At 33.0% G+C, this 26,198-nt stretch overlaps 2 protein-coding genes across 9 annotated transcripts in view; both read right to left on the bottom strand.

Moving 5' to 3' along the window:
- Positions 1-7,161, bottom strand: part of Ndae1 (Na[+]-driven anion exchanger 1) — a 135,927-nt gene extending 128,766 nt beyond the window's left edge. For 4 of the 8 annotated variants that reach the window (XM_075297668.1, XM_075297669.1, XM_075297670.1 and 1 more), the window contains exon 1: positions 6,596-7,160. The gene's annotated coding sequence lies outside the window, so the exon portion shown is untranslated. Of the gene's footprint in view, positions 1-6,595 lie in introns of all 8 variants that reach the window. The other 4 variants (XM_075297667.1, XM_075297665.1, XM_075297673.1 and 1 more) reach the window with 2 other exon arrangements.
- Positions 7,162-17,153: 9,992 nt separating this feature from the next.
- LOC142227239 (uncharacterized) lies at positions 17,154-25,779 on the bottom strand. The gene is made up of 4 exons (XM_075297664.1): positions 25,588-25,779; positions 21,913-25,511; positions 21,768-21,854; positions 17,154-17,509 (listed from the first exon to the last, which is right to left on the bottom strand). The coding sequence occupies exons 1-4, from the start codon at positions 25,677-25,679 to the stop codon at positions 17,232-17,234; spliced, it is 4,056 nt and encodes a 1,351-aa protein (XP_075153779.1). The 5' UTR covers positions 25,680-25,779; the 3' UTR covers positions 17,154-17,231.
- Positions 25,780-26,198: the final 419 nt, after the last annotated feature.

Raw genomic sequence — 26,198 nt, 5'->3', positions numbered from 1 at the left:
TATTTTTAGAAAATTTTAACTAAACAGTATTACAAACGCTGGCATCACGCCGATGTCATAAAAATAAGTAAATATTTTTCTACAAATTCAAGAAAATATTTTAGACATAATTAAGTTTTTTCACTTCCTAAAGAAAAATTTGTAGTTTGAAGGAAAAAATTGGAGTTCAAAATTGCAAGAATGTCTTTAGTGACGTATATTACGAAGTTCATGATGAACGCATTTGTAGTAAAATTTACAAATTTAAAGAAATAATGAACTATTTTGTTCAAGACACGAATTTAGTTAATCTTGCTTCATTTGATTATATTTTTTCCTCGGTTTTAGTTAATTTTACTAACGTACGCAAAAAATTATTAGAGTAAAGGAAACTTTCTCCAAACATAATAATTCCATGAACTAAAATAAAGTTAAATTGGCCTTAGTGAAATAGAGAGTTCACTTTTTTTTGAGTGTGATGTCTTAAATCTTCTTAACATCATTTTTAGGTAAGTCTACAAAAAATTACGAATCGATATGGACTTTTGCACGGTACGTAGAGAGCAAGAATTGAAATATGGGGGTCGCTTATATGTGGGCTATATACAATTATGGACTTGATATGGACCAATTTTTGTGTGATTGGGGATCGATTTATCTGAGGGCTATATATAACTATAGACCGATATGGACCTAGTTAGGCATGGTTCTTAACGGCCATATACTAGCACAATGTACCAAATTTAAACTGACTCGGATGAAATTTGCTCCTCCAAGAGGCTCCAAAACCAAAACTCGGGATCGGTTTATACTGGGGCTATATATGTTTATGGACTGATATGGACCACTTTTGGCATGGTTGTTAAATATCATATACTACCACCACGTACCAAATTTCAACTGAATCAGATGAATTTTGGTCTTCCAAGAGGCTCCGGAAGTGAAATCTGGTGATCGGTTTGTATGGGGGCTATATATAATTATAGACCGATGTGGACCAATTTTTGCATGGTTGTTAGAGACCATATAATAACACCATGTACCAAATTTCAGCCGGATCGTATGAAATTTGCTTCTCTTAGAGGATTCGCAAGCGAAATTTGGGGGTCCGTTTATATGGGGGCTATACGTAAAAGTGGATCGATATGGCCCATTTACATTGCCATCCGACCTACATCAATAACAACTACTTGTGCCAAGTTTCAAGTCGATAGCTTGTTTCGTTCGGAAGTTAGCGTGATTTCAACAGACGGACATGCTCAGAACGACTCAGGTCTTAGAGCAATATTTCGATGTGTTGCAAAGGGAATGACAAAGTTAATATACTCCCATCGTATGGTGGAGGGTATAAAAAGAACAAAAATAGCGCTTTACTTTGTTACATTATATATCATCCATCATACACTGAAAAAACAGTGAACCCACCAAGAAGAACATTCTGTTAATTTTAGAAAATTTTGAATATTTTTACTAAACAGTACTACACACGCTGGCATCACGCCGATATCAAAAAATAAGTAAATATTTTTCGACAAATTCAAGAAAATTTATTAGACATAATTAAGTTTTTTCACTTGTTAAAGAAAATTTTGTAGTTTGAAGGAAAAAAATGGAGTTCAAAATTGCAAGAATGTCTTTAGTGACATACGAAGTTCATGATGGGTGCATTTGTAGTAAAATTTACAAATTTAAAGAAATACTTAACTATGTTGTGGGGAGCCACCGTGGTGCAATGGTTAGCATGCCCGCCTTGCATACACAAGGTCGTGGGTTCGATTCCTGCTTCGACCGAACACCAAAAAGTTTTTCAGCGGTGGATTATCCCACCTCAGTAATGCTGGTGACATTTCTGAGGGTTTCAAAGCTTCTCTAAGTGGTTTCACTGCAATGTGGAACGCCGTTCGGACTCGGCTATAAAAAGGAGGTCCCTTGTCATTGAGCTTAACATGGAATCGGGCAGCACTCAGTGATAAGAGAGAAGTTCACCAATGTGGTATCACAATGGACTGAATAGTCTAAGTGAGCCTGATACATCGGGCTGCCACCTAACCTAACCTAACCTAACTATGTTGTGAGAAATACGAATTTTGTAAATCTATATGCTTAATTTGTGTATAATTTTTTCCGTTTTTTAGTTAGTTTAACTAACGTACTCAAAAAACTATTAGAGTAAAAGAAACTTTCTCCAAACATAATAATTCCATAAACTAAAATAAAGTTAATTTGGCTTTAGTGAAATAGAGAGTTCACTTTTTTCTGAGTGTATATAAAACAAATTGAAGATCCTATTTAACGAGTTTTCGCGTGTAATATTCTGTTTTATAGATAATAAATACTGCCTTACTCTTGAACAGAATATGTCTACTTGGGAAAAGAAGGGCGGACGGAAAACATTTCAACGAATTTAGTCTTACAATTTTTGGAAACTCTTGTCCGTTACTATGGCTCCTGCCCGTAAAAGACTGCAAAGATGACAATTTATAAAATTAGAAATTGATTTCATGAGAAAATAAAATTAATCTAAATTTTCTTAGAAATATTTATAACATTTTGAAAAAACACATAAATCTCATGGCCTCTTTAATAAGCGTAGACAATTGTTGAGCTTAAGTTACAAGAATCCACTTTTCGTGGGTTTCTTAGAGACATTACCAAGAACTCATTTATATTTATGAGAACAACGTCAAATTCATGTAGTCAAAGTTACAATACAAAATTTCTAAGAATTAAAGATAATTATTTGGCTAACATTTTTCGCTTGTTTAAGAATGCTTACATTTTACCAATAACGGCCTTCGTTTGAGTGACAGTGAAAGGAAGGGTATGCACACGCACACATACACACTCCAAGAAGCGTATTTGTGTATCCAACAGAATCCTATTTAAAGGACATCGTAAATAAGTTGTAATTGCCAAATGAAATGAGATCACGACTGGTGGTGGTATACAAACACAGATAGATATACAAGACCATCATCCAAAAGGCATGGAATCTAACTAACTATAAAGGAAAAGTAGAAAACATAATCTAAAGTTTTTTTCTATTTTGTAATATAGTCGTGTTGTTGGCAACTTCTTCAGCTAAGTTGATCTAACACCAGTAGAGTGTTAGAGAATTATTTATCCCAAGGATTTCACTACAACTTTTTCAAGTTTTGTCTACTCGTAATACAATCTCACAGGTGAAAGTAGAACGAAGTGATAGGCTTCGTACTGCAGTAGTGGTTTGTGGTGGTTGCTAATATGAGTAGGCTAGGTTAGGTTGCCCAACAAACGCCCTTTATCCCAGTCATACACCCCGTTCCATAAAACAGGCTTATTTTTATTTTCCAGGAAAAAATTCTATTTTCAATTTCCTTCTCTATCCTTTATTGGTTTAGTGGCGTATATGTACGAGCATAAGAGTGGTTCTCCTCTCGACCAAAATGTGTTGAGGAGCCCTGTTAGGTTGGAAGAAGTTAACTGAGTATGATTTTGTTCATCTCTGTGGTTATGTGGCCATACTATGAGGGGGACTGATGTAGCGATGGTGGTTCATTGTCCATAACTGTGTCAATTAATGTGACAATTACTCACGGATTGGTCTTGCAGGTGGGGTTTGTTAAGTATAATCGCCATATATTTACTGGCTGCCCTACTGCTGAGTATTATAAATAGGTTTTTGGTGTTTTTGTTATTTAGCGTATTTGGTTTTAATATCGATTACTAAGGGTATGGATTCGATTCGATTACTAAGAGAGAAGTTCACCACTGTGGTATCACAATGGACTGAATAGTCTAAGTGAGCCTGATAAATCTGGCTGCCACATAACCTAACCTAACCTAACCTAAGGGTATGGTCACACTAGGCAAACATTTTTTGAGCAAAATAAGGATCGAGAAGCATTTACGAAATATCTGGATACCGGTTTTGGAAAATAATCCAACAATGATCTTATATATCCATGAATTCTTTTTTGATATATGTCAAATATTTGCCCAGTGTGACCGTATCATAAGGGTTTGAATTTTATGTGGAAGATGGTTGACGAAGTGGGAAATTAATGTTTTTTTAAATTAATACTTAAAAAATGTTGACTGAAAAACAATTGTTGAGGGCACCAGGATTTTTTGTCTTTTGTCAAACGAATGCGAGTTTTACTTAGCATACATAAAAAATTCTGATCCAATCACGAAATTAATTGATCCAATTAAATTTTTAATTGAAATGTCTTCATTCACAAAAATGATAGTATCAATCACAGGTTTAATTGGGCATAAAAAATACTTGATTAAAAAGTTAATTTATTTCGTGAGCAAATTTCAATTAATTTTTTAATTTATTCAATAAACAATTTAATTGATGTTGATTGCAAAACTCAAAAAGAAAATTTTAATTAAAAACTATTTTCAATTACTTCATTAGCTGACTTTGTGTTTTTAGTTTGATTAAAAGATTGATTTTTGAAATAAATTTTTAATTACCAATTAAAAAAAAAAAACCATCACCTATTTTAATTGACTTTGTCTTCCGAGTTTGATTAAAAAGTTAATTGTATCAATTAATTTATTAATTTAATTGATGTTGATTGCAAAACTGAAAAAAACAATTTAATTAAAAACTATTTTCAATTACTTTAGTAGCTGACTTTGTGTTTTTAGTTTGATTAAAAGATTGATTGTTTGAAATAAAGTTTTAATTACCAATTAAAAAAATGTCCATCACCTATTTTAATTGACTTTGTCTTCCGAGTTTGATTAAAAAGTTAATTGTATCAATTAATTTATAAATCGTAAATTTTTTCAACTTTGCAAGTACAGAAAAAAAATTTTGCTTTTGAATTTTTTCATTCACAGAATTGATAATATCATCAACAACACTAAATAAAAACTTTTAATTGATTCAAGTAATTTTTAATTAATTAAAAAATTAATAGAAAAATTAAGTTAATTCAAATTTTTTTCAATTAATTTTTTTATTAAAAAGTATTTTTATTTTTTCTATGCATGCTTGTAAATTTAGGTATACAAAGATAATGTTTAGGATAGGGGGTACATTAAGTATATATATTCTGGGTCGTGGTGAAATTCTGAGTCGATCTGAGCATGTCCGTCCGTCCGTCTGTTGAAATCACGTTAACTTCCGAACGAAACAAGCTATCGACTTGAAACTTGGCACAAGTAGTTGTTATTGATGTAGGTCGGATGGTATTGCAAATGGGTCATATCGGTCCACTTTTACGTATAGCCCCCATATAAACGGACCCCCAAATTTGGCTTGCGAGGCCTCTAAGAGAAGCAAATTTCATCCGATCAGGCTGAAATTCGGTACATGGTGTTAGTATATGGTCTCTAACAACCATGCAAAAATTGGTCCATATCGGTCGATAATTATATATAGCCCCCATATAAACCGATCCCCCGATGTGGCTTGCAGAGCCTCTAAGAGAAACAAATTTCATCCGATCCGGCTGAAATTTGGTACATGGTGTTAGTATATGGTCTCTAACAACCATGCAAAAATTGGTCCACATCGGTCCATAATTATATATAGCCCCCATATAAACCGATCCCCCGATTTGGCTTGGGGAGCCTCTAAGAGAAGCAAATTTCATCCGATCCGGCTGAAATTCGGTACATGGTGTTAGTATATGGTCTCTAACAACCATGCAAAAATTGGTCCACATCGGTCCATAATTATATATAGCCCCCATATAAACCGATCACCAGATTTGACCTCTTGAGCCTCTTGGAAGACCAAAATTCATCTGATTCAGTTGAAATTTGGTACGTGATGTTAATATATGGCCTTAAACACCCATGCAAAAATTGGTCGATATCGGTCCATAATTATATATAGGCCCCATATAAACCGATCCCCAGATTTGACCTCCGGAGCACCTTGGAAGAGCAAAATTCTTCCCATTCGGTTGAAATTTGGTACGTGGTGTTAGTATATGGTATCCAACAACCATGCAGGTATTGGTTCCTGTCAGTCCATAATTATATATAGCTCCCATATAAACCGATCGCCAGATTTGACCTCCGATGCCTTTTGGAGAAGCAAAATTCACCCGATCTGTTTTTCAAAACTTTATTTTAAAGAAGTTTTTTACGTAATTTCTACTGGAAGTCGAGTCTAAATTTGGAAAATAAAGTTGTCGTTAACTCGTTTTTAAAGGTCTTTGATAGCATATGAAGTAAAAATGATGAGAAAGCGAAAAATTAAAATTTGCTTCCTAGAAGCAAGTACACAAAACCCAAATTTAAAAGAGAATTGTGTCTTAAAAGTATCCTTACTTGTATTCTCCGCTTCTTTGGCTCGGAATCAATACCAATTTTTTTAAAGGAAAGACAAAATCTTTGGAACCGGGCATGCTTTTTTTTCAGTGTATGAATAGCATTATTGAATATTTTTTTAAATGTTGAACGAAATAAATTGCCATTTATTATACCATTTATAGATTCTGAAAGCTCTTTACCCAGTGATATAGAAAGACATACAAGATTAAAATACAAATAGACTTCAATTAATGTTGACTTTCAATTGCTCGAAATCCTTGGATTACAGATTGTTACTAAGGATACCTAAATAACGTTCAATGTGAGTTCTTAAATGTAGGTGGAATTTTCTTACTTTTTGTTTTTAATTGATGCTGTTGTTTATTACACCTCCAGTAATATATATCCTTAATATGTTCTCCTCAGTGGGTTGATAGCACATTCGTTTCTCGTTATATGGGGGATTTTTTGTTTGTTTTGTTTTATTTTTCTTTATTGGAAAATAAATGCTTTTGTTTCCTTAAAACTTTAATTTCTGTTTTGTAAAACTGGTCAAATATACAATAACAACAAACAAACATTTATGGTTTGTAACGATAAAAATCGGGGTTTGTTTTCTTTTTTTTTCTATTTCCATCAATAAAAAACACTTAACACTTAAAAGGTTTCACAAGGGCTATAATTTCACTATGCTATGGTAAAACTGGATATATATTTCTTAAATATGAATATATTTTTTTAATTGAATTGATCAAGGACACTATTACACGATATATGATTTTTTTTTGCTATTTTCTTATGTTTTCTTTCGAATTGGTTTTTGTTTTTTTTTGGTTTTCTAAAATAAAACTTCTATTCTAATTACTTTTTTTCGTTTGCATCCGACCGACCACTAGTTCTCAACACGTCCGTATATTAGAGAATTACAGAAGCACCTAAATTTCACATAATACAGAATTTTCTTTGGTTCCCTCTAGAATATGTGGTAAATTGACAGCGAGAATTTATGGAGGAATAAAAACAAAACATACCCCCGCAAATGTACTCTGGTTCTGGTCAATGGAGAAAACTCTCAATTCTGTAAAATTTGTTATTGTTGCCATTACTCTTAAGTGTCAGAGTGCGCAGGTCTTCTCTGACAACTGGATACTCTTTCTATGATATCTAACGGTATTTTGAATGTGATTGTCATTTAACCGACAGCTGTCAAAGTGGTCAGTCAGTCAGTGTTATTTCATGTGTTGTGTTTTGTTTTGTTTTTATATGGCGCCATAAAGAAATATATACAGTAGCTAGCAAAACCCTCATTGGTAAGGATGCACAGTGGGATGAATGGATGACAAATGTGATGTATTCAAAGATGCAAAATCGTCAAAACAACACTCAAAAAAAAAGTTTAATTTTGGGTCATGAAATTATTATGTTTGGGGAAAGTCTCCATTACTCTAAATTTTTTTTTGCGTACAAATAAAACATAAAGATTTACTAAATTCTCATAAAATGGTTCATTGTTTTTTTTGTTTTTTTTTTTTTAATTTGTACATTTTCCTACAAAAGCGTTCATCTTGAACTTCATATGGCACTGAAGACGTTCTTGCAATTTTGAACTGCAATTTTTATCCTTCAAAATACAAAAATTTTCTTCAACAAGTGAATAAAATTATTTATGTCAAATAAATTTTCTTGAATTTGTCGAAAAATATTTAATTATTTTTGTGATATCGGCATGATGTCAGCATTTGTAATTAATAAATTTTCTACACTGAAAAAAAGCAAGCATGCACGTCTTTAAAATAAAGTGTTTAAAACACATGTCCTATTTTTGAACGATTTTTTGCAAAAAGACAATTTCATTAATTTTAAAGAATTTTTAAAGTCAAGTTGACCAAAAACAAAAAAAAAAATCTTTCATGTTATGATACCCGTTTATACCCTTCACCACTACTGTGGTACAGGGTATAATAAGTTTGTGCATTTGTATGTAACGCCAAGCAGGACTGTGGAGTCGAGCCAATTTTGCTCGACTCCGACTCCGACTCCAGCATTTTTCATCAGCTCGACTCCGACTCCGGAGTCGACTCCGGGTAATATAACTAAATCTCATTTTAATACCACTAATTTGTAGTTCTATTGTGGGGTACCGTAAGTGGATCGATATAAAGTATCGTATTTATTTATGTGTGCAAAAAAAAGTCTTAATTTCACATTAGATGCCAATTAAACTCTATATTTCAAATTTAGGGCAATGTTTAATAAATAAAATAATGCTATAAATACCCATCATAATATGAGAAGATACCAATAATATATGTATTTGTGGACCAAAATTATTGATACTATCTCAAATTCTTTAAATTTGTTGCGAGCTATATAAAGGTTTATATTCCCGTATGCATGAATTTGAATCTGAATCGATTTAGACAAAATTGTATATACTTCTACAGAATCTATGTACTTTAAATTTAAATCTAACGTTATGGGACGTAACACAATTTTAACAAAAAATAAAAATGCAAGGAAAGAGTAAAGTCGGGCGGGCCGATTATAATATACTCTGCACAACTTTGTATTTAGATCTACATTTTGATAAAATCTCAAATCAGACTTCTACAAAATCTCGGGCAATATTTGGGAAATATTTATAATTGTTTAGACAATTTCGCAAAAATGCATTTATGATTCATTCATTGAAAAATTTGATTAATTTCTACAAGTTTTCGACTTAGCAGTGAGCGTCAGTGAGCATACAATTTTGGAGAAATTTTTGTCTAGTAAAAAAAATTTTGCAAAATTTTCTACAGAAACAAAATTTTGACTAAATTTTCTATAGAAATAAAATTTTGACTAAATTTTATATAGAAAAATATATTTCTATAGTAATAAAATTTCGAATACATTTTTTATAGCAGTGAGCATCAGTAAGAAAAAAAATTTGGAGAAAATTTGCTATAGAAATAAAATTTGACAATTTTTTCTTATAGAAATAAAATTTTGAAAAAATTATCAATAAAAATACAATTTTAGAAAAATTTTTGTGTAATAAATAAAATTCTGCAAAATATTCTACAGAAACAAAATTTTGACTAAATTTTCTATAGAAATTAAATTTTGACAAAATTTTATAATAAAAAAATTTATTACTATAAAATTTTGGCAAAATTTTCTATAGAAATAAAATTTTGACCAAATTTTCTAATAAACAATCTATTGCTTTAAAATTTTGGCAAAATTTTCTATAGACATAAAATTTTGACCTAAATTTTTATAGAAATAAAATATCAATAAAAATAAAATTTAAAAAAAAAATTGTGTAACAAACTTTTGCAAAATTTTTTATAGAAATAAAATTTTGCAAAATATTCTATAGAAACAAAATTTTGACTCAATTTTCTATAGAAATAAAATTTTGACTAAATTTTCTTAGAAAAAAATATTTCTATAGTAAAAAAATTTTGAATACATTTTTTATAAAAAAATTTTGACAAAATTTGTAATAGAAATAAAATTTTGACAAAACTTTTTATAGAAATAACATTTTGACAAAATTTTCTATAAAAAGCAACTTTCTGTCAATATTCCACATATGTATATAGCCTTAAAATAAAATTAAAAAAAAAATAATAATTTCGGGTATTAAAATGGATCGATCCAGCCCATCTGCTAGTCTAACATTCTAGGAAACATCAAAAGATAGCCGTAATTGGAAGTTGATTTTCATTTACAATCATGCTGTACATTGATCGAATGAATAACGCAATGGAAACTAATTTGCGTAAAAACTTGCTTAGTTACAAAAATGTGAAGTGTTTTAAAAAATTTGGTTTAGCCGGAGTCGGAGTCGAGCAAAATTTTTACGACTCCGACTCCGACTCCAGCAAAATCTTCAGACTCCGACTCCAAGACTCCGACTCCGACTTCGGCTCCACAGCCCTGACGCCAAGAAGGAAAAGTCTGAGACCCATCGTTTAGTATACCGATCGTCTTAGAATTAAATTCTGAGTCGATTTAGCAATGTCCGTCTGTCTGGCTGTCTGTCTGTCCGTCTGTCTGTCTGGTCATGTATTTTTGTGCGCAAAGTACAGGTCGCAGTTTAAGTCCGATCGTCCTCAAATTTGGCATAGGGTCGTTTTTTGGGACAAAGACAATCGCTATTGATTTTGGAAAAAATCGGTTCAGATTTAGATACAGCTGTCATATATATTTATCCCCGATCTGGTCATAATTGGCGTGTTTATCAACCGATGTTCTTCAAATTCAGTGCATCCGTATATTTGATGAGTCTCGAAAAACTTGCAAAATATCAGCTAAATCGGTTCAGATTTAGATATAGCTCCCATATATATCTCTCGTCCGATTTAGACTCATATGACAACAGAGGCCAAAGTTTACTACCGATTTACGTGAAATTTTGCATAAAGAGTAGAATTGACATTCTACCAATGCTTGGTAAATTTGATTGAAATCGGTTCAGATTTAGATATAGCTCCCATATATATATTTCGTCCGATTTGCATTTGCGTGGCCTCAAAAGCCAGAGTTGTGCCGTGATTTAGTTCAAATTTTGCACAAGGAGTACGTTTAATAGTATCGATAAGTGTACCAAATTTGTTTGAAATCGGTTCAAACTTAGATATAGCTCCCATACATATCTTTCATCCGATTTGAACTTATATGGTCTCAAAAGCCAGAGTTTTGCCGTAATTTGGTTCAAATTTTGCACAAGGAGTACGTTTAACAGTATCGGTAAGTGTGCCAAATTTGGTTGACATCGGTTCAGATTTAGATATAGCTCCCATATATATCTTTCGCCCGATTTATACTCAAATGACCACGGGGGCCAAAGTTAAACTCTCATTTACGTGAAATTTTGCAGAGATAACAGAATTATTATTCTAACTATGCATGTCAAATTTAGTCGAAATCGGTTCAGATTATATATAGCTCCCGTTATATGTACACCAGAGTTGGGAAAATATGTAGACCCATTTTCAATGGGATTTTCCTCCAATTGACTGCATAGTTTCCACGGAGAATATATTTAATATGATATTTAAGTGTCAAGTCAAGTCAAGTTTGATCTAATTTGGTTCAGAATTAGATAAAGCCTCCATATATTCGTTTTTCCGGTTTATACAAATATGGCCAAAATCCCCACACTTTACACAAAATTCTGTGATAACTTCCCCATATCTTAGTCATATCCTACACACTGTAATACCAGACTTTCTACAGAACGGTTGAGTTTTAAATAAGGCTCCAAGTCGCCCGACTTGACCAAATAATATATCACAACCCACCACATATCTTGGCAAGATCTAACCAATATCCTTGTAAAATCGTCACTGCTGAGTAGCAAAAATTGTAAATGTTACTCAAATTGTCCTATTTCTCGAATACATAAGTATCGCCTGATAAATCCCAAATGCTCTTTTGTAAAATTGCCTCAAAATTTCTCTCGCTTCATATTTCCCATATTTTTTTATTAACATTGTGTTTCATTCCAGGTCGTTAGCCGATTTCAATTTTAATTCTAGAGATTTTGTAGAAGTACAAAAAATTGTCTCCATTATAAGTATTTATATCGGGAAATGCAAACCTTTATATAGCTCACAGCAAATTTGAAGTAGTTGAGATGATAACACAAATGTTGGTCTACATGGTGGTGAAGGGTATAATATAGTCGGCCCCGTCCGACTTTAGACTTTACTTACTTGTTTTAAGTCAAATCACTTAATTATAAGGACAATAGGACTTCATTGAAAAGTTTATCGACTTTATGCGTCTTTTATCTTTGGCCTCACGACAATATTTTTTTTTTCAGTGTAAAAATAATCCAAATTTGATAAAATTAACCAAAATTTTTCGTCCTTGTGGATTCACTGTTTTTTCAGTGTAGTCATATTTGAAGCGTTATTATGTGTAATTTAAATATTCAATATCTCAGATAGTTTAATGGTTATTTCTTTATATTAACCCTTTCTCTACCGATGTCCACTTAGAATGACATTCGAAAAAGACACCTAAATTCTATTTTCCCCCTTAGTTTGGATTCATTTCTCGATGTTATTTTAAAGTAGAGGCTTTAATCTAAATAAGCTATAAATATTTTCCATATTGGTGGGCACTGAAATATATTTTTATAAACTTCTTTAACAATAAAGGAAAAATACGAAAATTTGAGACAATTTTTCTACTGTATGTCTCTAGTAAATGGACGTTCGTACAAAAATTATAGCTGATATTGTTATACCCTCCACCATAGGATAGGGGGTATATGAACTTTGTCATTCCATTTGTAACACATCGAAATATTGCTCTAAGACCCCATAAAGTATATATATTTTGGGTCGTGGTGAAATTCTGAGTAGATCTGAGCATGTCCGTCTTTCCGTCCGTCTGTTGAAATCACGCTAACGAAACAAGCTATCGACTTGTAACTTGGCACAAGTAGTTGTTATTGATGTAGGTCGGATGGTATTGCAAATGGGCCATATCGGTCCACTTTTACGTATAGCCCCATATAAACGGACCCCCAAATTTGGCTTGCCGATCCTCTAAGAGAAGCAAATTTCATCCGATCCGGCTGAAATTTAGTACATGGTGTTAGTATATGGTCTCTAACAACCATGTAAAAATTGGTCCACATCGGTCAATAATTATATATAGTCCCCATATAAACCGATCCCCCGATTTGGCTTGCCGAGCCTCTAAGAGAAGCAAATTTCATCCGATCCTGCTGAGATTTGGTACATGGTGTTAGTACATGGTCTCTAACAACCATGCAAAAATTGGTCCTCATCGGTCCATAATTATATATAGCCCCCATATAAACCGATCCCCAGATTTGACCTCCGGAGCCTCGTGGAAGAGTAAAATTCAACCGATTCGGTTGAAATTTGGTCTAGCTCTCTACGTACCGTGCAAAAGTCCATATCGATTCGTAATTATTTGTAGACTCACCTAGACTTACCAGTCTTTCGTAGAAGTTTCTACGCAATCCATGGTGGCGGGTACATAAGATTCGGCGTGGCCGAACTTAGAGCCGTATATACTTGTTTCGGGTTCTTTTTTGTATTTTTTTTCACACTGTGAAAAATATTATAGGCGAAAAGAGCTTATTTTCGTAAAGCCATTCAATTTTTCAAAACAAGCTCATATAGCTCTTGAAGTAATTGAGGTAGGTTCTCAAAATGACAATTTTTGTTCTACACGCTGTTAGTAAAAACAGACGAAAAATTGAAGTTTTTAATATTAGGTTTATTTTAGTAGTGAAAGGGTTAATCTTTACTTCAAAACATGCGACGCAAATTTCGAAGATTTGTGTCCTAATTTTAATGGAAAAAATTTTAAAGAAAGATAATAAACATTATTTTAGTTTTAAGAAATTTTAGCTTAACATTGTGTAAATGGCGTGTCCGAAAATTTAGGTTATATAATTTTTCATATCAAGTCAATATTTCATTCAGCGAAAGTTCAAAAAGTAATAGTTCACTGGTACACTCAAAGAAAATATATGTTCCTCCGGTACAGAATTTTAGACAAACGAGATTTCTTTTTAATGTAAGTCAAAGGAGTACTATGTCTAAATTTTTGTTCTTCAGAAAAGAAAACGTCTTTCTTCAGTGTACACTATAAAAAAAAATTGAAGTTAACATTATGTGCTAAAATTTAACAAAGATTTTGAACCCTATTCTATTTAAAATGTTTTTATGTTGTTAAATTTTTTTGTACGACCTTCTTATTCATTATTTTTGGTCTAAAATGGGTTTTCAAGGTCTCTCAATATGCAAATAAAAAGACTTTATTTCATATTTACATCCGACGTTTCGTTGGTGATTTCCAACTTCTTCTGGGATGAATTTTTTATTGAAATCTGGCAACCATATTGTAAACAGAAAAAACATACAATTACTTCTATGTAGCGTATCATAAGCTAAACGCTAAACTTACATTTAGTCTTTTGTCATATTTTTTAAAATTAATTTTAAATAGTAAAAAGCAACGACACAGAAACACCACGACATTAAACAAATATTTAATTTAATAATTTCAAAAATAATTACAAAACTAAATTAAAATATCACAGATGTTTTTCCTTATGACTACGATCATAGAAGATTGGACGTAAACTAAATAATAGCTAATGTGCAGGCAGCATTAGTGTTATCTTTGTCTTCTTTTCTGTTTATTGCACATTGAACTCTTTGTTGTAGTCTTAGACACTCTAGAGTATAACGTTTATTCTCCTTTCTCTCTTTGTCTAAGATTTTGACACTCTCAAAGTCTGATTTATGTCCCAACTCAATGTAGTGTTGTGCTAAAGCTGTTGTAAGTCTGTTTTTATTTTAAAGAAATTTGCCATTTATGTTATTTAAGTTTTCTGGCCAAAAATGTGGGTTTCATTTTCCGTCATTTTAAGTCAATATCTTTAAATTAAGATAAAGGCATACAAAATGCACCTAGAGCTTCTCTAGAGCTCCACTAAGGCAATGAAGTTTTTTTTTGTTTATGATATCTATCGTATCATAGCCAACAATCATATGGTCAATTTTGTCCCATGGTTTGTATAATTCCCATATTTCAATTGTTTTTAAATTTGTATTCCTCTATGCCTATTTTATCAGAGTCATATGTTTCTTTGCGATCAGAATTTTTTTTTTTCATTTTTCTTTTGAACAAATCATAAATTGGACGCGTGCCTTTTCAACTTGAGTTTAGAGCGTCGAAGACGATAGCATGGTAGGCAGGTGATTATTGCCGCATTAGCTTTTGAGGTCTTCAAGCGAAAAAATATGACTGATAAATGTCGAATGTACTCACATTTAGTTTTCATTCGAAGTAATTATAATTGAATTTGTAAAATGACGATGGACAATTTATAAGATAAAAACAAAAACTGCGACAAGCACAAAAAAAAAACACATAATTGTTTCAACATTAACGAATTTGTATGACGAGTCATCACATATGCTATGATAAGAATTCAATTGGATAGCGAACTTTACTTAGGGCTTTTTTTCAGTTTTTGATTATAGAAGTTGGCATCAGCTTTTTTTTGGAAATGACTTGCGAAAATCTACAAAATACATATATGAAGATTTTGGATTTGAATTTTTAGTACCAAAAAATAGTATCTTAAATTATTAAAAAAAAAAAACTGGCATATATATCATACAATTATTATAATTCCATTTAACCGTTGGAAAAAATAGGAATTCATTATTTTAAAGCTTTTAATATATGTATTCGCTGAAAGTGAATTCTGTTCAACTGAATTATTGAAGTCAAGTTGACCTTAGCCCAAATATTTTTTCTTTTATATTATGATACCCATTTTTTAGTCAAAGCACTTAATTATAAGGACAATACGACTTCATTGAAAAGTTTATTGACTTTTGGACAAGGAAAAAAACTTTTTTAGAGAAATGCATCTTCTATGCTAAGTAAAATTTGCATTCGTATTTTAAAGACATGAAATCTTTGACCTCATGCCAATATTTTTTTCAGTGCATTGAGCTTAACATGGAGTCGGGCAGCACTCAGTGATAAGAGAGAAGTTCACCACGTTGGTATCACAATGAACTGAATAGTCTAAGTGAGCCTGATACATCGGGCTGCATCCTAACCTAACCTAACCTCCGATGTGCAGATAAATAGCTGTGTTGTGAATTCATGCCTGGCTCCAAAGATTTTCTTTATTCGAATGAATTTGGTATTGATTCTTAGCCAAAAAAAAGGAGAATTCAAGTAAGGATACTTTTAATACACAATTCTCTTTTAAAGTTGGATTTTGCTTACTTGAATCTAGGAAGCAAATTTTAATTTTTCGTTTTTTTCAGATTTTTTTCTTCATATACTATCAAAGCCCTTTAATACTATGTTAATAACAACTTCAATTTTCTCGACTTCCAGTAGAAATTATGCTATGTTTGAAGTAAACAACGTCTTTAAAGTAAAGTGTTGAAAACCATATCCTATGAACACTTTTGCTTTGTAGTTAAGATACAAAAAGTCAAAAAATTTAAAGGCGATTTCATTAATTTTGAAAGTAAGTTGACCTTAGTAAAAAGAAATATTCTTTTATTTTAGGATCCAATTTAAGTCCAAACATTTAACTACAAGGACAAAATGACTGTATTGAAAAGTTTATCGACTTCTGGACAAGGAAAAAAGCTTTATATTAGAGAAATGCGTCTTCTATGCTAAGCAAAATTCGTATTCGTATTTTAAGGACATGAGAAATCTTTGGCCTCACGGCAATATTTTTTTCAGTGAATAAATTTCAATATTTTATAAATGTCTGCAGTTTTAGTTTAAATCGAGTTCAAGATTAGTTTCTCATTGTTCGTAATTTGAAAGGCAAAATATATAATTGAATACGTTCAAAATGCAATTTCTTAATTAGCCAGAGAACTCATATAAATAGATCTAAATCTTTAACATTTTTAAAAAACTATAATCTCATTTTTCACAAAATTCGAATGAAGTGACTTACTCAAAGTTTATATGTATACTCCAGAAAAAGGTTTATACGAGTAAACCTCCACAATAAATATTTAAATGGAAATTCTATTTTAATGATAAATAAAGTCCTAATCTTTTAACATGACTTTCCATATCCCCCCCTTAAATCTACTTTAATGTTGGCCAAAGACGACACATCGAATTTCAAAACCATCAAAATTTATAATCAGAATCAAAATAAAAGCTAGCATGTCATAAAATTATCATATAATTATGCAGTAATTTCAATTTCTACAAAAAGGTATGCAGAATTGAATATTGTTCAAGTTTTGCCGCCACTAATTATTATTTGATGGATATACTTTTTACAAAGTATAAAAGTTTCTTCTTCTTTAACAAGAATTACTTGCATACCCCCATAGTCCTAATGACATCAGCAATACAATTGATTTGTATATACATATATTTAATATTTATTTTTACCATTTAACTTAGTCCATTTAGTCATTCAACAAATTCTGTTAAGCTTATGTTAAGGAAACTTTGAAATTAATCAATTCTGGAAAGTTGGGTTTTAACTTCATATTGATTTCATCTTCGTAGATACAATCGTAATCTAGGCATTCCTTTGATATACTGGGGGAATGTTCTTCAACATCTTCAAAGTCTTCGGACATAAAGGGTCGTAATTCTTCCATAGTTTTAGGACGAGGTTCTATTCTATGAAAATAAAATGTAGGTGGTGTATGGGTTATTTGTCTTGGTCCTGCATAGATTTTGGAGAGTATGGGTTCAATACGATGATCTGAAATAGGTTAAATATATTAGAAATATAAAGAAGAGATAATGAGAAGGGAAATCGAATTAAGAATATATTTAGTTAAATAAATAAAAGTGCTTGTGGAAATTGCCTAAATCGTGATTTTTTTTTTGGAAATTTCATTTTGATTTAACCCTCCGTTGGGTGGTAAGGTCCCGTGGAAGTTTTTGACTTATATCATAAGTATGTATTTTATCTGTTCTCAAACGTGATAGTTTATTACAGGAAGTGATAAACGATCATATTTGAGATCATATAAAAGACTGATTTATGCATTAACATCCATCGGAGAGTTAAATTAAAAAAAAAAAAAAATCGGAAAATTTTCTATTACACAAATGGATTCATTCACTCATTCGTGGAAAAACAAAATATCTTTGAATTTCTCAAAAAAATGTCGGCGTCATATCTTTGACCATTGCACGTATAATGTTGACTTTGTAGAATGTAGTACAATTATCGTGGAACCATTCAACGTATAGGTTCATATTCTAAACATCTGGCCTAATTAAATCCCTTATCAAAGCAGATAGTAAAGGCTATTATCAACAACTTGACTGACTCCATTTTCAAAAATTTCAGTCTTTTCCTTAAACTAGGCAGGAACAACCGGTTATCGCATAGTTTTATCGAAAATTCTGGATATGCGGAAGAATAGGTTAAAGTGGCAGCCCGATTAAGATTCTCACTGAAAAAAAGCATACCCTGTTCCAAAGATTTTGTCTTTACTTTAAAAATGTTGGTATTGATTCCGAGCCAAAGAATTGCAGAATACAAGTAAGGATACTTTTAAGACACAATTTTCTTTTAAATTTGGGTTTTGTGTACTTGCTTCTAGGAAGCACATTTTAATTTTTCGTTTTTTCAGCTTTTTTTCTTCATATGCTATCAAAATCCTTTAAAACCGAGTTAACAACAACTTTATTTTCCAAATTCAGACTCAACTTCCAGTGGAAATTATGCTAAGTAAAAAACGTCTTTAAAATAAAGTGCTGAAAAACATGTCCTATATTTGAACGATTTTTTGCTTTATAGTCAAGATGCAAAAAGACAACAAATTTAAAGACAATTTCATTAAATTTAAATAATATTTCGGAATTATTAAAGTCAAGTTGACCTTGGCCCAAACATTTTTTCTTTCATGTTATGATACCCATTTTTAAGTGAAAGCACTTAATTATAAGGACAATACGACTTCATTGAAAAGCTTATCGACTTTTGGACAAGGAAAAAAACTTTATATTAAAGAAATGCGTCTTTTATGCTAAGTAAAATTTGCATTCGAAAGACATGAAATCTTTGACCTCACGACAATATTTTTTTCAGTGCAGGCTCACTTAGACTATTCAGTCCATTGTGGAAGAATAATGTCGCAATGTCGTTTTCAGTAATAATTCGTTCATGCTTCAATATAAAATGAGATGGTTTTATTTGTCAAAGAACTCAAACTGGGATCACATTTAGACTTATAAGAGAACTCAAAGAGGGAACACATTCGGGCCTTTTAGAACAAAAATTGTGCTACCTTTTCGTTTGAAATCGCAATTCATTTAATGCTGGACATTGGCCTAAGCTACCTTAATGCAATGGTTAGCATGGGGTGCCACCGTAGTGCAATGGTTAGCATGCCCGTCTTGCAGACATAGGATCATGGGTTAGATCTCTGCTTCGACCGAACACCAAAAATTTTTTCAGCGGTGAATTGTGCCCTCTCACTAATGCTGGTCACATTTCTGAGTGTTCCAAAGCTTCTCTAATTGGTTTCACAGCAATGTGAAACGCCGTTTGGACTCGGCTATAAAAAGGAGGTCCCTTGTCATTGAGCTTAACATTGAATCGAGCAGCACTCAGAAGAGAGAAGTTCACCAATGTGGTATCACAATTGACTGAATAGTCTAAGTGAGCCTGATACATCGGGCTCCCACCTAACCTAAACTTGGCCTAAGAAATATTGCAAATTTTCATTTTCATTTAAGTTGCACATTGTACAACGAGTGTCTTTTCATGAAAGCGATTTAATCGTGCTTTTCCTTGCTTTTAGGATCCACATTATTACATCTGGTGTTGAAGAGTTACTCTTACGCAGAAACACTGACCCATATATTTTGCAGAAGGAGCCATGAATCACAAATTATTTTGGAGAAAGAGTATAATGGACCTTAGACAGATACATAATAATGTTGGCATTCTTGAGACAGTCTCAAAAGATCATTGAGTGGCGAAAAGTGATTTGTTTTTGCAGAATTTACAATCAAAATATTTTAATTACCATATTGGATTTGCAGATTTATAGATTTAAAAGATTTAAGCTTGATCTAATGGCAGGTCCGTTATATATAAAACAAGTATATACGGCCATAAGTTCGGCCAGGCCGAATCTTATGTACCCTCCACCATGGATTGCGTAGAAACTTCTACGAAAGTCTGTCATCCACAATCGAATTACTTGGGTTGTGGTATCTTAAAACTTCTTACCATCGTTTTCTAAATTGTGAGTTAGTCCATACGTGGTAGAGAGCCAGAATTGAAATATGAGGGTCGCTTATATGGGGGCTATATACAATTATGAACTTGATATGGACCAATTTTTGTGTTACTGGGGATCGATTTATTTGAGGGCTATATATAACTATAGATAAGGACCTAGTTAGGCATGGTTGTTAACGGCCATATACTAGCACAATGTACCAAATTTCAACTGACTCGGATGAAATTTGCTCCTCCAAGAGGCTCCAAAACCAAATCTCGGGATCGGTCTATACGGGTGCTATATATGATTATGGACTGACATGGACATGGATATCATATACTACCACCACGTACTAAATTTCAACCAGATCGGATGAATTTTGCTTCTTCAAAAGGCACCGGAGGTCAAATCTGGGAATCGGTTTATTTGGGGGCTATATATAATTATGGACTGATATGAACCAATTCCTCATGGTTGTTGGATAACATATACTAACATCACATACCAAATTTCAACCAAATCGGATGAATTTTGCTCTTCCAAGGGGCTCCGGAGGTCAAATCTGGTGATCGGTTTATATGGGGGCTATATATATTGAGGCCATATATTAACACCACGTACTAAATTTCAACCGGATCGGATGAATTTTGCTCCTCTAAGAGGCTCCGGGGGTCAAATCTGGGGATCGGCTTATATGGGGGCTATATATAATTATGGGTCGATGTGGACTAATTTTTGCATGGTCATTAGAGAACATATACCAACACCATGTACCAAATTTCCGCCGGATCGGGTGAAATTTGCTTCTCTTAGAGCAATCGCAAGCCAAATTTGGGGGTCTGTTTATATGGGGGCTATATATAATTATTGACCGATGTGGACCAATTTTTGCATGGTTGTTAGAGATCATATGCTGACACCATGTACCAAATTTCAGCCGGATTGGATGAAATTTGCTTCTCTTAGAGTCCCAGCAAGCCAAACTTGGGGGTCCGTTTATATGGGGGCTATACGTAAAAGTGGACCGATATGGCCCATTTGCAATACCATCTGACCTACATCAATAACAACTACTTGTGCCAATTTTCAAGTCGATAGCTTGTTTCGTTCGGAAGTTAGCGTGATTTCAACAGACGGACGGACGGACATGCTCAGATCGACTCAGAATTTCACAACGACCCAGAATATATATATACTTTATGGGGTCTTAGAGCAATATTTCGATGTGTTATAAACGGAATGACAAAGTTAATATACCCCCATCCTATGGGGGAGTGTATAAAAAATTTCCTACTTTGAACAGTTGGAACCCAATTAAAAGCAATAAGCTATATCTTGTTATGCTCGGGTATGAAATGTGAAAATTATACCAAAAATGTACCATATGGTACCACTCAGTATATACAGATAACACACACTTTCTGCATTAAATGGCACCATTTAATACAAAAAAGAACGGGATGGTTTAGGAACATAGGACTTAACCGAGAAAAGTTTACGATCATGGCTTTCTGCGTGGAAGTTAGGCATTTAAAAAATGCACGATTTTGGCAATGGTCAGAACTTAGCCAACTCTGTTTTTAAGATGCTATGAAAAATGTAAGATTTGCTGCATATAATGGCCCAAAAACGTAATTTGAATGCACATATCTCTTCTTGAGATGGCTGAGCACCTCAGTTAACTTCGAGTAATTGATTTTTATAACATTGTGATTAACTTGCATTCGAAACAAAATTAGATGTCATCGATTCTCGTACAATTTGGTTACTTACCCCTGTGATTAGGTATTTCAATATAGTGCACGAACTTGTTTTTTATCCTTCTCCTATCTTGTGATCTAGGTTTCGTAGTTGTAGATTCTGAAAAGTGGATATACAATTAGAAAATGTTACATCAACAATTTCATCATCTATTTACCCAATGTAAAATCTTTATTTCTCATATCTTGTTTAGAATTCGATAGGACTCCTATAAAACCTCTACGTACAAGTTTCGAATCTGGAGGGTTGGGGATAGCTTGATAATTAGATATAGATGAGAATGTTTCACCAGAATCCAAGGATGTTTCGGAAACCATTTGTGTATTTTGGATAGCCTTTGACTTTGTTTCATGATTGTTACTTTCAATATTTGAATTGGGAACATTTGGATTTTGGATGGGACTTTTAATGGAAATTGCAATTATTTTAACTTCACCCTGTAGAGAATTTCCAGGATCGGAAGATATTGATGTCGGACTAAGGTTATCAGTTGAAGACTGGATTTGTGATTGAGAGAATTTATTGATTTCTTCATTTAACATTGAATTGTCCTCTGGATTTTTACTTTGGGCAAATGTAAAGAATTTTACGGTATTAATTTCAGGAATTATGTCATCTAATTTCTTATTGGTGGAAGAAGTTTGCGTTTGTAATTTATTTTGAATTTCTTGGGAGTTACTATCTGTGGTAAACGAAGTCGGTGCCATTGATTTCTTTTGTATTCTTTTGGTGTCTTCAATTATATTTCCCCCTGATACGTTGGTTTGTTCCTCGATTTCCAATGATGGTTGAGTTGTGCTAAAGTTAGATAGTTTTTCTTTACTAGACTCTTCCTGTTTGGATACTGTAACCTTGGAGAGATCTACTGCTTGTTCCAGTTCTGTAATATCTGTTACATCTTTATCTTCCTGACTTCTTCCAGCCAAAGATACATATTTTAATGTATCATCTTTATCTTTAATCTGGGGAATATGTTTAACGGATCCTCCACTGTTATTCGTGGAAAAGGTAGCAAATTTAACTTCTGCTTGGGTTTCCGAATTAGATGCAGTGGATTCATTCGGTTGTTTTGAAGAATTTGAGATTTTCTTCGATGCATCTTCCAAGTTGGCCTGCGAACTGTTTTGCATTCTCTGAACTTCATTGTTGTTGTTAGCGCGAATATTGTCTTGATTGGATGTTGAAGAGATTTTAACTACCTGTGTAGAAGATTTAGTTTTAAAATTTGAAGACATTTGAGTATAACTAGAATCTGCTTTATCTTTGTTGGATGTTGAGAATACTTTGAAAATCTCCTGAGAGTTTCGTTCTGTTTCAATAGATTCAGAATCGGATGTTGAACCCAAGAGTTCTTGGAGGTTTATATTATTACTGGAAGATGATTCACCAACAGTCTTTTCTTTACGATTGCGCCCATTATGAAGAGTGTTTTGGCTCTCTTTATGGACTAATGATGCAAGGCTAAGCTTGTCTTTACGACCATGACCACTATTATTATTTGTTGATGTATTTACCCCTGAATCTTCGTAATCCTGCTCCTTTGTATTCTCCCTAGACTTCTCCGATATATTAGTTGTTTTTTGCTCTCCCATAATCTTTGAGCTGGATTTCAAAGCTACCTCCTTTCCCTTAAATTCTTTCCGTCTTTGACTTTTATTGTACTCTTCAAAGAATTTATCCAATTCCTCACGTACAGAGCCTGGCCTAGATTTGCTAATATCTTCATGGATTTTTATAATTTCAAATTTACCATTATTTGTAAGGCCCATAGTGTTGATGTCACCAGTATTCTTTCTTTTTGGGTGTCCATTAAGTAGACTTTCATCAGATGGTATAGCTTGCTCCAAAGATGATCTGGAGGAAGATTGATCTTCTTGCACTGTTCTCATATTTGATTCTTCAGATGATGATTCTAGTGTATTGGATTTGATTAAGTTTTTCTGTTCCATGGAATTATAATCCCGGTCTTGAGATAATACCATACTCGCAATGGGTTGATCTTTCAGTTTTGTCTTTGGATATTTCGATTCTTGTTGTTCAATTGATAGATTGATATCCATATTTGAATGATGCGCCTTTAAACTAGGTCTTGAGTGTGAAAATTCTTGGCTTTTCAAAGATTTTATAAGAAACTCTTGGGTTTCTTGAGATGAAGTATGTTCTGGATCCAAATGGAATTCAATATTCGTATTGACAGTAGCTGGCTTAGCAGAAAAATATCCTGAAGTTTCTGACATTTTGGATTCATTGGATGTTTCGTAGTTCCCATTTGAGTTCTTATCTGTTCCAAGTATATCTGAAGACTCACGATTTGAATTGACATTTTTATCATAGGTAGTTTGCGATATAGTTTTGGAGATCTTTTCACTCGTATCTGTATGTGATGAGTCCGATTTTTTATTCCATAACTCGGATCTTTCCTGGCCAGATTTATTTTCTTTAACATACAATGTGGTCTTGCTAAGAGTTGAATTGTTGGAAGTTTTATCAGATTCTCCAGGTGTTTCGTTGTGAGAGTGATCCTTTTCAGCTTTATAAAATGTTTGTATCTCTTGGCTGAGTTCATATAAACTCGGAGTTTGCTGAGATGAATAGGTTCTTGGCTTCGACTTCTCCACGGATAAAATATCTGATGATTTAGTCTTCTTTTTATTGATATGAGTTCTACTCGTATGATCACCTTTAGAGTTAATTTTTTCCCAATATTCTGAATGGGGAGAATCCTTCACAGTAGTTAGTGAAGATCCCATATTTCTACCTCGGGATGTTTCCAAAGCATCATGAGGAGATGATACTTTAGAAGTTTTCTTTGAATATCCTGAAGATCCATCAGACTTCTTATAATCAAACAATGACTTGCTATATCCCATGTTAAGTTTTTTGTCTTCCGTCTTCTGATATTCTGCAGAATTGGAAGACTCTTCAATAGGATAATAGGAATTCGAAAAATATAGTGAAGAAATATGTGGATTTTGGTCTTCGATTGGATCCGAATCCTGTTTCTTCCCGTTTCTGTTATCTTTCCCTGTATTGCCTTTCGTTTTTAGGTTGGAATTAGGATTCTCGTCACGAATCCAGGATTCCAGAGATCCTAATCTTTCAGAAGACATGGCATTTTCTGACTGCGCCTGGTAATTAGATTTACCATTATTTGAATGATCCAAAGGCTTAATATCTTGAGAAGATCCATAACCACCAATATTAACATTAACTGTAACAACTTGACTGGAATTTTGTTTGGCCGATTCCTGAGGTTTTACAATAGGACTTTCCGTCTTCTCCTCATCATAAACTTTATCCAATTGTACCTTGAAAGTCTTTTCTTGGTTTTCTTTTGATTTTTTACTGCTACTTGATTTTATTTGTGACTTATGACGGGATTTATTTTTACAGCCATACGTTCCACACTTGGAAGAATATCCAGCAATTGGTGGATTGGTAAATCCCAACCATTTTGAAGATACTACACCCAGAGGTTTCGTAGTTGGGTAAATTGCAGTTAATACTGGATTATAATATCTCGGAATCCAATTCCATTCTTGATTATATTCTTCTTTAGGGTTAAAGGTGGCTTCGGTTGATGGTATACCATAGGGATAGACAAGCATTTCGTAGGGGTTTAAGGGGTTTTTCTCTTCTTTGATGGGGGCCACATATTGGTCAGCACAGGAAGCTTGCTTATCGATGAGATAATGTATGTAATCATAATTAGGTTGTCGCTTTGGTCTCCAAGGTTCTGATTTTAACTCCGCACCACTATCAAAAGAGAAATGGAAGATATGCTTAGTAATTGTAATCAGTTTTGTTTGGGGGGAACTCTTATGTATTTTACCCTTCGACTTCTGGAAGAGTTTCTTCAACTTCAAAACTTTGTGTATTTATCCCAATTACACTCAGCACTATTAAATATACCAAGAAAAACATTTTCCTTTTTCAAAATTTCTATACGATTGTTTATTTTTTTAGCTCTAGCTAAGTGATCTTCATTAAATAGTAGTTCGAGGTTGACTGTTGTTAAGTTCTTTGGGGGTTTTGAACGAGCTGCATTAACCCCAGTCACAGCCATGGTTCATATGACACTTGACTCGTAGTCTCGGCCCTATGTGGGAGGGGGGCTGGGGAGGTTTATATAATTTTGATTTAAATGAAAAATCACGCTGTCTTCTAATTACGGCGCGTATTTATTTACATGAGTAAGTTCTTTTCTAGGTAAACCCATCGATCGCAGTAGAGAGGCGTTGCATTTTTTTAATTGCTGATCGTTGGTTGTTATGCTGAAATGTTCCCTCCATAGACGTGAACGTGCTTTCACTGATGAAAATTGATCGGGGCCCTAAGTAAATGACTTGTTTTTCAATGTTTTCGTTTTATTTTTGGGGTTTTTATTTTTATTTTCATTTCTTTGGAGTTCCGTCCTCAGGTCTGTCCATATGTCTGGCGTTT

This window comes from Haematobia irritans, chromosome 2, assembly GCF_050003625.1.
Source record: "Haematobia irritans isolate KBUSLIRL chromosome 2, ASM5000362v1, whole genome shotgun sequence".
NCBI classification, from domain to species: Eukaryota; Metazoa; Arthropoda; class Insecta; order Diptera; family Muscidae; genus Haematobia; species Haematobia irritans.
The sequence above is the reverse complement of the archived record's forward strand: the minus strand, read 5'-3'. Positions and strand labels throughout refer to the sequence as shown.

Coding starts and splice junctions, on each gene's coding strand:
- LOC142227239 (XM_075297664.1), bottom strand. CDS start 25,679: ATGTTTTTCTTGGTATATTTAATAGTGCTGAGTGTAATTGGGATAAAT. Junction 21,855..21,912: donor AAATAAAGATTTTACATTGG/GTAAATAGATGA, acceptor TCCACTTTTCAG/AATCTACAACTACGAAACCT. Junction 17,510..21,767: donor TGAAATACCTAATCACAGGG/GTAAGTAACCAA, acceptor AACCTATTTCAG/ATCATCGTATTGAACCCATA.